We start from the raw sequence: 14303 nt of genomic DNA on the forward strand, positions 1-14303 counted from the left end.
ATATACTCCTGTTCTTCTTCTTTTTTTTTTTTTTTGGCCAGGATCAGTTGGCAACCCTCTACCAGGAGTAGACGTCCGTATAGCCACGGAGATCCCGCAGAAGGAAGGAAGCTCCTATACCGTCCTCGCACAAGGAAGCGCTGCTGGCACGGAGGTAATGGCACAATGTGGGCAGCGCCCGTGCGTCCTCTACGCTCTGTCCTGTCCCTCCTCCTGGAATCACCCGATCACTTTCTGGGAATCTGTAGATGATATAACGGATTAGGAAACAACGAGTTCAGCGGAGGTTAATGCCAAACGGTTCCTTAAATGTAGACGATCTGGAACTGAGGCTCGCGGGTTTTTTTTTTTTTTTAAACTTTTGCTTGCATTTAACGGGTTTACGCATTGACAGAAGGAAGCAGGCGCACAGGATGCAAGTTCTGTGTTATTGTTTTCTCGCTTTTTCTGCGCTCATCACCCCCCCCTCCTTCTTTCTATCCTCACCCTTCTACTTCTGCCAACTGGCACCAGCCCGTGCCAAGACTCCCAACCGGCAGATGCCGCGCGCAGCAGATGTTTTCCTAAAGATGTGGGAGCGTTACCAAAACTGTAGAAATTGCGCAAGGTCAACACCAGCTGCACTAAAGGCGTAATTTTGCAGGGATGGGTGGGCCGGTGCTGATGGGGCTCACTTGTCTTGTATGGCAGCGGGTAATTTCTGGTGTTACTTTCAAGGTCTCCCCAGGTTTTGAGGAACGGGACGGAGAGCTGCAGGTACGAGGCCCAGCTGTGTTCAGAGAATACTGGAACAAACCTCAGGAGACGACAGAGGCTTTCACTCCAGATGGCTGGTTCAGAACAGGTAGGAGAAGTGCTCAGGGGTATAAGACAGGGTCAGCAGAGACAACACAATATAATAATCAGCTACTAATGTCTCTGTCTCTCCCTCGCACTCTCCTCCTCCACCCCTTTCCCTCTTTCCCCATCACCCCTTCACCCATTCTCCCTCCCCCCTCCATTCCTCCTCCTCTGCCTCTCTCCCCTTCCCCCTCTGCCTTCCCCTCTCTCTCCCACCTCTCCCCCCTCTCCCTCCCTTCTCCCACCTCTCCCTCACCCGCCGTTCTCCCCCCCTGCCCTCCCCCCCTGTCCCCCTCCCGCCCTCTCCCCCCCTGTCCCCCTCCCGCCCTCCCCCCCTGTCCCCCTCCTGTCCCCCCCCCCGACCCCTCTCCCACCCCTCCCCCACTCTCCCATTTCTCCCCCCTCTCCCGCCCTTCTCCCCCCTCCCCCGCCCTTCTCCCCCCTGTCCCCCTCCCTCCCTCCCCCCCCCGTGTCCCCCCTCCCGCCCTCTCCCCCCCTGTCCCCCTCCCACCCTCTCCCCCCCTGTCCTCCTCCCGCCCTCTCCCCCCCTGTCCTCCTCCCGCCCTCTCCCCCCTGTCCCCCTCCCACCCTCCCGTCCTCCCCCTCCCCGCCCTCCCCCCCTGTCCCCTCTCCCACCCCCCCGTCCCCTCTCCCCCACTCTCCCATTTCTCCCCCCTCTCCCGCCCTTCTCCCCCCTGTCCCCTCTCCCACCTCTCCCATACTCTCCCACCTCTCTCCCCTCTCCCCCCTTTCTCCCCCCTCTCTCCCCTCTGTCTCCCCTCTGTCCCCCCTCTCTCCCCTCTCTCTCCCCTCTGTCCCCCCTCTCTCCCCTCTGTCCCCTCTCTCTCCCCTCTGTCCCCCCTCTGTCCCCCCTCTCATCCCACTCTCCTCCCCTCCCTCTCCCCCCCCCTCTCTACCCCCCTTCCATTCCCTCTCTACCCCCTCCCTCTTTCTCTCTACCCCCCTCCCTCTATACCATCCTCTCTCCTTCCCTCCCCCTGTCCCACTCCCCCCCTTCTCCCCCCTATCCCTCTCTTCCTACCTCCCGCTCTCCCCCCTTCACCCCTCTCCACCCCTCTCTCCTTCTCTCTCTCAATCTCTCTCTCCCCCTCTCTCCCTCACCCCTTCACTTCTTCTCTCCCTTCTGAGTTTTCCCAAAAATAACCACTAGCAGGAATTTTCTGAGTAAGGCTTAAATATAAGCCCTACCATGAAAATAAGCCCTCGTCGCGGTTCCATACTGAAGTGTTCATGCAGCTAAAAAGGTAAAGAATACTGCAGGACACTTCATTGTAGAAAGCGGACACCCCCAAAAGAAAGAAGACAGAAGACCCCGCAAGGATACTAGATGCCGAATGGGAGAACCTGCGATGTAACGCACGCAAACACACACACACACACACACACACACACACACACACACCTTGGACACAGTGGAGCGTGAGGACCTACGGTGGACGGATGAGTTCCATCGCAGGTCCTCGCGTTCCAGTGCACAGTGTCCCCGGATCCCTGCTGGCCGGAAGCGATACGGTATTACCGGATGTTGTGTGTGTGTGTGGTGTGTGTGTGTGTGGGTGTGTGTGTGTGTGTGCGTGCGTGCGCGCAATCTGATGTGTGTGTGAGTGCTGTCTGGTAAGTCTCATTCTCCTGGGGGTGGGTTCTGCCTTTTTTAGGGGGGTAAACTTACCCCCAATCCGCGGTTTCATGGAAATAAGCCCTACCCTGAAAATATGCCTTAGCACAATTTTGGCGCAAATAATAATATAGAACAGTGTCCTATTTTCGGGGAAACACGGTATCTATTATTAAGGTTCTATTGACATGGACTTCCCACCAGATGTCGGTAACAACCCATCCAATCCACCCAGTCACAGAAATCAGACCTTAGATGACCATAAGTTCAGTGATGTCTAATAATCGTTTTTGCTGGGGGGTTTAGACCGGGTCCCTTCAAAAATAAAAAAAAACTTAGATAAATTGCTTGAAAGGTTTCTCATTAATGTCTATGGTAAAATCACTTTACTGGTCACATTTCAGTCTTTTGAGCAAATTTAGGAATTTTTCCCACTTCAGGTGTTCAAAAAAAAAAGGGCTGGTAAAAATAAGAGTGCATGTTATTTCTTATGTACTCTGCTCCAAATTAGTCACGGACCAATCAAAAGGCTGCAAGGAAAAAAATGTCAAAACTGCTTTTTCCAAAAACTTTGCCCCAAAGAAAGGAGCATTTTCGTAGTTTTTGGCTGCCTTAGTTGGCAGCCAAATACACGCAGTTGTTTTTTTGGGGTTTTTTTTAACGTGGATTTCGGTACCTCGCCACAATCTACGCTTGTTTTCGGTGGAGGAGCCACGTTGCAGATGTTTCTTTTGCGGATTCCGTGTGTCTTTGCCTCCACCTGCGCTCTCCTCTAATGCAGCGGATTCCTATACGGTGCAGGTCGGCCGGGGGTCCCCAGAGCTTGTCGCCCCCCTGTGTCCCTCTATGAGCAGATTCCAGCACTGTATCAATCTTGCTTAATAGAGTGAAAGGGTTATTGGCGGGTGGCAGGTCTCCGGGAGCGGGGTGTGAGATGGATGGCTCGTCTCCCCCCGCCGGCCTCGCTGATGTACAATGAAATATTTATGATTTATTCCGGCTAATAAACTGAGATGAAGAGTGTGATGTATGCGAGCAGATGGAGGACTATTGATGCGGCTCCTTATGCGTGCAAGAGGGGAAGGGGGGAACCTGGGGGATACCACACACGCACCACCGAGAGACGCTCAGCCAAACACAGCCCTGCTCCACACCGCGAAGACAGAAAGGCCGAGAACCCCCCTGTGTGTGTTTGTATTCCCAAATTTAAAAGGGAAAAAAAATAAAAATTGTCTTTTGGCCAATCAGTAAAAAAAAAGTGGAAAAAACAGATCTGTTCTTACACAGTGCATCAGTACAGTCCACCTGGGTATAGGTTAAATAATTAATCGGCGTAAAAAATGCTGCATCATTACGGCTGTCATAATTGATAGCAATGTTTCTTACAATTTTGGATGGGAGCCAACGTTTATTTATTTATTTATTTTTTAATATTTGATTATTTTTCAAAGTGCCTTTATGTATATTTTATTTTATATTTTATTTATTTATTTTTATATTTTGTTTATTTTTATATTTGATTTATTTTAAATTATATTTTATTTTATATTTGATTTATTTTATATTTTGTTTTATTTTATATTTGATTTATTGTTATTTTTTTATTTTATATTTATTTATTTTTATATTTTGATTTATTTATTTTATTTATTTTTATATTTTATATTTTGATATATTTATTTTTATGTTTTATTTTATATTTTATTTTATATTTTATGCTGGAGGATTTTTAACTTGTGAATGTTTTAATACACGACACTAAAATTTTATGATATTTTTATTTTATATTTTGTTTTATTTTATATTTTATTTATCCATTTATTTTATTTATATAAAGTGTATATATATAAATATATATATATATATATAATATATAAAATATATACATATATTGTTTTTATTTTATATTTTTTATATATATATATAATATAAAAAAATATTAAATAAAAACAATATATGTATATTTTTTTATTATTATTATTATTATTATTATTATTATTATTATTATTAGTATTAGATATTTTATATAATTTATTTATTTTATGCCGGAGGATTTTTAACTTGTGAATGTTTTAATACACAACACTAAGAAATGGGGGATGAGAATCTGCAAGGAATTTATATAGGTGTGTATTATTCCATATAGGAGACATGGAGGAAATTTTAAGCTTTCGGCAGGTTGATCAGCCAATGGATGACAGTCCAACTCCTGGTGATAATAGAGGAAGCCATTTGTGGCCTTTGCTCTGCCATGATTGGCCATATAATGTAGAAGCTGCTTTTTTTTGAGGGCCATTTTAATAGGATGTTATGGAGGTATTTGAAGGGAGTTTCCAATTTAAGGTCGTTTTAAAAAGAGAACTTTAAAGAAAATACGACGTAAGTTTCAACCAAGAGTGGGAACAAACTAATTGAGACAGAACAGATTAAAGAAAGATGGAAAGAATGCACGGGGCACCTGTCACGCTAAGTACGGGGAAGTACCAAGGGAAGGGAAGGGAACTCTGTCTAGGGAAGGGGAAGATGGTGACCACTGACCAAACCTACAGCTGGTCCCTGGTGTCCCTCACCACCATAGATAGGTTCTGCACCTATCCGCCGAGCAGGATACCTAACCCTAGGTATCCCTAGTGCTGGTCCCTGGGGTCCCTCACCACCATAGATAGGTTCTGCACCTATCTGCCGAGCAGGATACCTAACCCTAGGTATCCCTAGTGCTGGTCCCTGGGGTCACTCACCACACTAGATAGGTCCACACCTATGCACTGAGTCGGATACTTGACCCTAGGTACCCTAGTGCTGGTCCCTGGGGTCATTCACCACCCTGGATCGGTCCACACCTATGCACTGAGTCGGATACTTGACCCTAGGTACCCTAGTGCTGGTCCCTGGGGTTCCTCACCACCGTAGATCGGTTCCACACCTATGTGCCGAGCCAGATACCTGACCCTAGGAATCCCTAGTGCTGGATCCTAAATAGGGAACGGATGGGATGAGCTCTTTGTCAACCCCACTAAACACTATTGACAACACAAGGAGGACACATGGGGGAAAAGCATGAACTACTTATCCACTGATGAGTCGGGTAGAAGTTCAGCAAAGTTTTTTAGCAACAATACCACAGAGGAGCACAAGCCACCTGCTTGCAACCAGAGCTTCAATGAACTGAATAATATCACCAGCACCAGTCCAGGGAAGGAAGGAGTATTTAAGCACCAAGGAAATACTGATGAGCAGCAGCTGGGTGGAAGGTGAGCTCCTGCTGGGTCCAAAAGAGAGAGAGATGAATCCAGCAGGAAAGCTACCTATAGCAATGAATACTGTGAATACTGGCAGCAGGGACAATGGAAAGTCAGGGATAAGTCTGCACAGCCAAACGCTGTGACCTTCTATGGCCAGAAACCACATGACTGACTGTCTGTGATAGCACCTCTACAAGCACGACTTGGTGATATGGGAAGAAACAGAAACTGGAAATGATAGAGAACCAAACATCTTAAAAGACAAAGTCGTTGCTGTGTTAAAGCTTCTGTCAAAAACATGGCACCTGGATGTGACGATATCTAATAGAGCTATTAAAGTCTTCTGAAGCAGCGGTTGATGTCATCACACACCAGTGTCAACAGATATGGACGACTTGTAAATGGTCCAAGGACTGGACAGGATTGGTGTTTGCTTCTATTCCGAAGAAGAGAGATGCTACCAACGGTGGAAACCATCGAACAATTGCGCTCTCATGTTCCAGGCTTACCGTGACACAGAGCCGCCAGAGGAACAAGACGCATTCAGAAAAGGCTGAGGAGCAGAAGATGTAATTGCTAAGATTAGATGGAAAAGGCCAAAGAATATAACAAGGAGATCTATTTCTGCTTCATCAACTGCAACCAAGTCGATGTGCTCATCCACAGAAACTTTGGATCACCATAAATGACGTGGTTGGGCCGAACCATCCGATCAGCCCCATCAGGAGCCTTTACATCCACCAAGAAGCAACAACCCAAACGGCACATGGTGACACGGCATGGATCAAAGTAGAGCGAGGCGTCAGACAAGGCGGCGTCCTGGCACCATTTTTCTTGATATACTGAGGCCATTTTCAGGACGGCTGGACTTGCCAAAAAAGAAGGAATCAAAATGTGCTGGACGAATCATCAACAATCTTAAATACGCAGATGACACAACATTGATGGCAAGAAGAGTAGATGGAATGAAGGATTATTACTAAGTGTCAAGATGGAAAACTTGAACATGTTACTACTCCTATTTAACCCTAGAATGCGCAACCATAGAAATCTACCATAGAAAACAAGTGACCTAGCAGGCCTGCGAGGCCCCAGGTATGCGTTCTAGGCTTAATACAAAGAAGAGAAAGATATTGATGACTGCGAGGTATGACCAGGACACATCCAAGATGGATGGCGATGAACTGGGTGTTGTAAAAGACTTCAATCTACTCAGCTCAATGATCACTCAAGATGCGAAGACGACACCAGAAGTCAATAGAAGAATAGTTATGGACAAATTAACAATTAAGTCACTGGACAAGATCTTAAAATTGAGGAACATTTCACTGGTGATGAAGACAAGGCTTCTACATAGTCTGGTCTCGGCTCGTGCATAGTCTGGTCTCTGCTCGTGCATAGTCTGGTCTCTGCTCGCGCATAGTCTGGTCTCTGCTCGCGCATAGTCTGCTCTCGGCTCGCGCATAGTCTGCTCTCGGCTCGCGCATAGTCTGCTCTCGGCTCGCGCATAGTCTGGTCTCGGCTCGCGCATAGTCTGCTCTCGGCTCGCGCATAGTCTGGTCTCGGCTCGCGCATAGTCTGGTCTCGGCTCGCGCATAGTCTGGTCTCGGCTCGCGCATAGTCTGGTCTCGGCTCGCGCATAGTCTGGTCTCGGCTCGCGCATAGTCTGGTCTCGGCTCGCGCATAGTCTGGTCTCGGCTCGCGCATAGTCTGGTCTCGGCTCGCGCATAGTCTGGTCTCGGCTCGGGCATAGTCTGGTCTCGGCTCGGGCATAGTCTCGGCTCGGGCATAGTCTCGGCTCGGGCATAGTCTCGGCTCGGGCATAGTCTCGGCTCGGGCATAGTCTCGGCTCGGGCATAGTCTGGTCTCGGCTCGGGCATAGGCTGGTCTCGGCTCGGACACAGGCTGGTCTCGGCTCGGTACCAATGAAATAACCAGAGTATATAGCAAAAAAAATTTTTTAAAATCAGAATTATTTTATTGAAAATATTTATTAAAAAACATTTTATTAGGGGAATATAGGAAAAAAGGGGATGTGCCACTAAACAATCCTTCCAGAAGCCACTTGAATTCACATATGTGTATATCACAGTAAACCACAAATATTCACTTAAAATTGTGATTTCTCAATATATATAGCAAGCTAAAAGCAAGAAAAAAGAGAAAAAACCCCTAAGAGGGAATTTTTGCACATCCACAATGGGAAACATTTTTGTGCAATTCCAAAGAAAGAAAATATGAAGACAAAACAGTGGTTTGTAAACCTCAAAATGATAGATAATGATTGCACTTTCCCATAAAAAATACCAACAAGCAGATAAAGAAATATATATTACCAATATGGCTTTTCTAGACAAAGAAATTTTATCAAGATGAAATTCATAGATTCACTTGCCCATATAAGAAAAATAGTAATGCCTGAAAGGAGGTATACACAAGAGGGCAGTGAGATCACAATTCAACAATTATAGCTGTTTGTCTTAGAAGAAATATACATGTGCTTGTTTAGATATAAAGGGAAAAATGCCAGTCACGAATAGATAGAAGGGAAACAAGATACCGGATACACATGCGGTCAAAAAGAGTACTAATACCAGACTGCCAAATAACAACGGAAAGTGGATGGAAGGATGATTACCCTGGTCTCGGCTCGGGCACAGGCTGGTCTCGGCTCGGGCACAGGCTGGTCTCGGCTCGGGCACAGGCTGGTCTCGGCTCGGGCACAGGCTGGTCTCGGCTCGGGCACAGGCTGGTCTCGGCTCGGGCACAGGCTGGTCTCGGCTCGGGCACAGGCTGGTCTCGGCTCGGGCACAGGCTGGTCTCGGCTCGGGCACAGGCTGGTCTCGGCTCGGGCACAGGCTGGTCTCGGCTCGGGCACAGGCTGGTCTCTGCTCGGGCACAGGCTGGTCTCGGCTCGGGCACAGGCTGGTCTCGGCTCGGGCACAGGCTGGTCTCGGCTCGGGCACAGGCTGGTCTCGGCTCGTGCACAGTCTGCTCTCGGCTCGTGCACAGCCTGGTCTCGGCTCTTGCATAGCCTGGTCTCGGCTCTTGCATAGTCTGGTCTCGGCTGCTACATAGTTTGGTCTTTTCTGTAGTAACGTATGTTTGCAAAATCTGAACAAGGAAGAAACAAGACAGAAGAAGAATCAACGCCTTTGAAATGTGGTGCTGGAGAAGGAGGTTATCAGTATCATGGATGGCAAGAAGAACAAACAAATTCATTTTTCAACAAATCAAGACGTCACTCGAAGGAAGGATCACCAGTCACTGGAGAAGGACATCATGGTCAGAAGAATAAAAAAAACAAGGCGTAGTGGAGGACCAGAAACCCGATGGCTTGAATACTATCAAGAAAACTGTTGAGGAAGACAAAATGTGCAAATAATGGTACACAAAAACAGACTTGATCTACCACCTAGGCAATAGCTGGAATTACCTGGATGAAAGATGTGACTGCAGTGTTTGGATCCTAGAATTCCTTATCTGTCCAGCGTCTTATGTTCTGACCATAGAAAATCTTCTTTTTTTTCCATACCAGAGCCATCCCAGAGGCTGTGTGTGCGGTCCCCAGTTACACAGACCACTCCGGGAAATAGATGATGTCAAAGTCTCTTTAATTCATTCTGAACCAACACCCCCCCCCCCACCCCCGCTTCTTGCGGACCACCCCGGGGAGCACTGCTGTGTTTACTACCTCGGAGACATGATGCTCCAGGCTGGGGATAGATTATCTCGATGACTTTTACTGGCTGGGACGGATAGCTGCGTACATTACGTGGATGGACTGGGAGCAATTGTGTAAACTGGAAAGCCGGAGACTACAGTTGCAGATGGCTTTGTATGGGATTTCCATTACTAGATGGCCCTGACCTGGGTAGCCATTGGTAAACGGCTAAAAATGGAGTGACGGGGGAAAAAGCTGGTGTGTGAGGGCACCAATGGGAAAGAGCAAGGGCTTTAAAGGCTTGCGCCCTTTAACAAGGCAGCTATGTCCGGCGCTCAGTCTCCACCGAAGATCTCTGTGTCCATTATTGTCCACAGCACCAGCGTTACGCCAATCAGTGAGCTCAGCAGCCCTGCCGCTTGACAGCATGAGCTACTCTGAGCAGCTGAGCTCACCGATTGACTTCAGCATTGGATCTGGGGCACGCGAGTAAAGAATGGGGCTGCTAAGCTCACTGGTTGCAGCACTGGACCTGGGGAGGATGAGTAAAGAATGTGCTTTGACCTCAGCAGCCCTGCCCAGGTTGACAGCATGAGCTACTTGGAGCCACTGAGCTCACTGATTGGCTACGGCACTGGACCTAGAGAATGTGAGTACAGAATGGGGCCACTGAGCTCAATGATTGGTTGCGGCACTGGACCTGGGGAAGATGAGTAAAGTATGTGCTTTGGGCTCAGCAACTCTGCCCGGGTTGATAACATAAGCTACTTGGAGCCGCTGAGCTCACTGATTGGCTGCGGCACTGGACCTGGAGATCGGGAATAAAGAATGGGGCCATTGATCTCACTGATTGGTTGCAGCACTGGACCTGGGGAGGATGAATAAAGAATGTACTTTGACCTCAGCAGCCCTGCCCAGGTTGACAGCATGAGCTACTTGGAGCTGCTGATCTCACTGATTGACTGCGGCACTGGACCTGGAGAGCGTGAGTAAAGAATGGGGCCGCTGATCTCGCTGATTAGTTGTGGCACTGGACCTGGGGAGGATGAATAAAGAATGTGCTTTGACCTTAGGAGCCCTGCCTGGGTTGACAACATGAGCTACTTGGAGCTGCTGATCTCACTGATTGGCTGCGGCACTGGACCTGGGGAGGATGAGTTAAGAATGTGCTTTGACCATAGCAGCCTGGCCCGGGTTGACAGCATGAGCGACTTGGAGCCACTGAGCTCACTGATTGGCTGTGGCACTGGACCTGGAGAGCGTGAATAAAGAACGGAGCCGCTGATCTCACTGATTAGTTGTGGCACTGGACCTGGGGAAGATGAGTTAAGCATGTACTTTGAGCTCAGTAGCCTGGCCCAGGCTGACAACGTGAGATACTTGGAGCCACTGAGCTCCCTGATTAGCTGTGGCACTGGACCTGGAGAGCGGGAGTAAAGAACAGGGCTGCTGAGCTCACTGATTGGTTGCGGCACTGGACCTGGGGAGGGTGAGTACAGACAGGACCGCTGATCTCACTGATTGGCTGTGGCACTGGACCTGGAGAGCGGGAGTAAAGAACAGGGCTGCTGATCTCACTGATTGGTTGCGGCACTGGACCTGGGGAGGGTGAGTAAAGAATGTGCTAAGTGTGTGATAGACCAACCCATTACTACCCATGCAACCCCAGTAACCACAGATATCCATACTGGTGGAACTCACAAGTAGTCCAAAATCATAGTTTATCTTCATAGCAAAAGATTTATTTTGGCAAAACACGCTACATTGCGCTGAAAGTTTGCTTAGTCCTTTAGCGGCTATTGTGAGTGCTGTACGTGTGTATGTATGCAGCATGTGTGAGTAATATGTGTATCTTCTCAGGTGACACCGCAGTCTACAAGGACAATTCTTACTGGATCCTTGGCAGAACCTCTGTGGACATCATAAAGAGCGGAGGGTATAAAATCAGCGCCTTAGAAGTGGAGCGCCACCTCTTGGCTCATCCTAGCATTACAGGTGTGTAAAGTATCCTCCGAAGTTAAAGCATAAGAAGAGACGAGACTAATCCACCACAGCCCCGAGCCGGGTTTCCACACGACTATTCATCTCTGTCTCTGGGCTTCGTCTCGCTCTCCGGCATTTTAAAGGAAAACATAACTCGCTGCAGTCGCGGAGCTGGGCTCCGATTCATGCTAATAATAACTTGTAGTGATTAGCGCGCACTACCATGCTCGGATGCTCAGTACTGGTAACTAGTGATGAGCGGGCACTACCATGCTCGGATGCTCAGTACTGGTAACTAGTGATGAGCGGGCACTACCATGCTCGGGTGCTCAGTACTCGTAACTAGTGATGAGCGGGCACTACCATGCTCAGGTGCTCAGTACTGGTAACTAGTGATAAGCGGGCACTACCATGCTCGGGTGCTCAGTACTCGTAACTAGTGATGAGCGGGCACTACCATGCTCGGGTGCTCAGTACTGGTAACTAGTAATAAGCGGGCACTACCATGCTTGGGTGCTCAGTACTCGTAACTAGTGATGAGCGGGCACTACCATGCTCGGGTGCTCGGAACAGTTGGATGCTCGGAAGGGCGCAACTCGACCATTCTAATATAGTGGAAGTCCATGGGGGACTCGAGCGTTTTTCCGGGAAATCTTTTGGAAAAATACATGAGTTTTCCATTAACGTCCATTATACTCAAGTGCTTAAGTTGCAACCATTTGAGCGTCTAACTGCTTTTATCAAGTACCGGGCACCTGAGCATGGTAGTGCCCGCTCATCACTAGTTACGAGTACTGAACACCTGAGCATGGTAGTGCCCGCTCATCACTAGTTACGAGTACTGAACACCTGAGCATGGTAGTGCCCGCTCATCACTAGTTACGAGTACTGAACACCTGAGCATGGTAGTGCCCGCTCATCACTAGTTACGAGTACTGAGCACCCAACCATGGTAGTGCCCGCTCATCACTAGTTACCAGTACTGAGCACCCGAGCATGGTAGTGCCCGCTCATCACTAGTTACCAGTACTGAGCACCCGAGCATGGTAGTGCCCGCTCATCACTAGTTACAAGTACCGAGCACCCGAGCATGGTAGTGCCCGCTCATCACTAGTTACGAGTACTGAGCACCCGAGCATGGTAGTGCCTGCTCATCACTAGTTACCAGTACTGAGCACCTGAGCATGGTAGTGCCCGCTCATCACTAGTTACAACTACTGAGCACCTGAGCATGGTAGTGCCCGCTCATCACTAGTTACGAGTACTGAGCACCCGAGCATGGTAGTGCCCGCTCATCACTAGTTACGAGTACTGAGCACCCGAGCATGGTAGTGCCCGCTCATCACTAGTTACGAGTACCGAGCACCCGAGCATGGTAGTGCCCGCTCATCACTAGTTACCAGTACTGAGCACCCGAGCATGGTAGTGCCCGCTCATCACTAGTTACGAGTACAGAGCACCCGAGCATGGTAGTGCCCGCTCATCACTAACAACTTTGGGGGTCCCAATGATTAGAATCCCTATCTATGCAGAGAAGGTCTGAATGGAGGGGAGGTCGGGCACTTACACCTTTGCTCCATGGGACTGCAGACATAGCTAAGTACAGCATGATATGTCCCCTTCATTGCAGTTGTCCTCCAGCAATCATTAAGTTCTCTTCTACCCTATGGATAGTATACGGAATAACTTAAATATTTGGCACCAGACTTTATAATGAAACCTCCTTCTTCTGCTCCTAGATGTGGCCGTGATCGGAGCTCCAGATGCAACCTGGGGGCAGCGCGTATCAGCCATTGTGACACTACACGAGGGGCATATACTGTCCTTAAAGGAGCTGAAGAAATGGGGCCGGTGAGTAAATGACGGAGGTATAGATCCCTGTAGTGGATGTGGGCTTTATGCCGTCACATTTTTTGCATGTATATTACAGATGCATTGCCTGGCCAATCAGAATGGGCAGTAGGATTCAGCTTAATATGATTAACATTAGGCAATATCCTGCTTTTGCTGAGCCTTGTAGTCCTACAGATGGTGAATACTGCAGTAGCTTTCTCCTCTTGCTGTCGATGAGACACTTTGTATGCACCCGGCACATACGTGATACAAGTATCTAAGCCCTGTTCCCTTTTTCTTATTTAGGGCAGTCATGGCCCCGTACTGCATTCCTGCTGAGCTCATCCGGGTGGAAGAAATTCCCCGAAACCAGATGGGAAAAATCAATAAAAAACAACTGCTGGCTCTCTTCTATCCACAGTGAGACGGGAGGGGGGCGCCGAATATCCCCTACCTGCCTGATCATTGCACACAAGACAAGCCCACACACCGCCCGGAATGGAGCCTGTATACGGGTATATACTCCAGGTACGGTACAGATGTAGCAGAGTGGAACGATTGCACCCTGTGCACTGTGACAATATAAAAACATCGCCCAGTGATTGATTCGGCTCTGCTTCATCTGTATCACCCTCACACAGGAAACAAAGCCTGGAACCCCAATACTATAACCAAGCAGACATTCTGTGAATGGCCCTGTCATCTAAACGGGGTCTGTACAAATCCACGGACACCGTCCCATTCGGACGTATTGCAACAGATTTCCGGTTCCAGATATTTAGCCAGCCATTTTTCTGATTATTGAGAGTGAATATGATCTCTGGGGGGTCACTGATTATAAATGCATTGAGAATAATAGTATACAGTATTTACCTATGTAATACCGATCAATCTCCCTACCAATGGCTTCCTCCCTCACTTGGATTGCACCGTCCATGATCTGATCTTTACAGTGTATAAAATAACAAATCAAGTCCCTGAACAGGACTGAAAATGTAATAAAAAAGGTATAATATATATATATATATATATATATATATATATATATATATATATATATATATATATATAAAATATATATTTATAAAAATTCTTTCAATAATAT

At 47.9% G+C, this 14303-nt stretch overlaps 1 protein-coding gene across 4 annotated transcripts in view; it reads left to right on the forward strand.

Annotated features, from left to right (window-relative positions):
* The window catches only part of ACSF3 (acyl-CoA synthetase family member 3), a 132996-nt gene extending 118940 nt beyond the window's left edge, over positions 1–14056 (forward strand). For all 4 annotated transcript variants that reach the window (XM_075325939.1, XM_075325938.1, XM_075325937.1 and 1 more), the window contains exons 6-10: positions 42–154; positions 718–844; positions 11243–11377; positions 13105–13216; positions 13505–14056. In XM_075325939.1, the coding sequence (XP_075182054.1) occupies positions 42–154; positions 718–844; positions 11243–11377; positions 13105–13216; positions 13505–13622 (605 nt within the window). In that variant the 3' untranslated portion in view covers positions 13623–14056. The remainder of the gene's footprint in view (positions 1–41; positions 155–717; positions 845–11242; positions 11378–13104; positions 13217–13504) is intronic.
* Positions 14057–14303: the final 247 nt, after the last annotated feature.

Source organism: Anomaloglossus baeobatrachus, chromosome 10 (genome assembly GCF_048569485.1).
Source record: "Anomaloglossus baeobatrachus isolate aAnoBae1 chromosome 10, aAnoBae1.hap1, whole genome shotgun sequence".
Classification (NCBI taxonomy): domain Eukaryota; kingdom Metazoa; phylum Chordata; class Amphibia; order Anura; family Aromobatidae; genus Anomaloglossus; species Anomaloglossus baeobatrachus.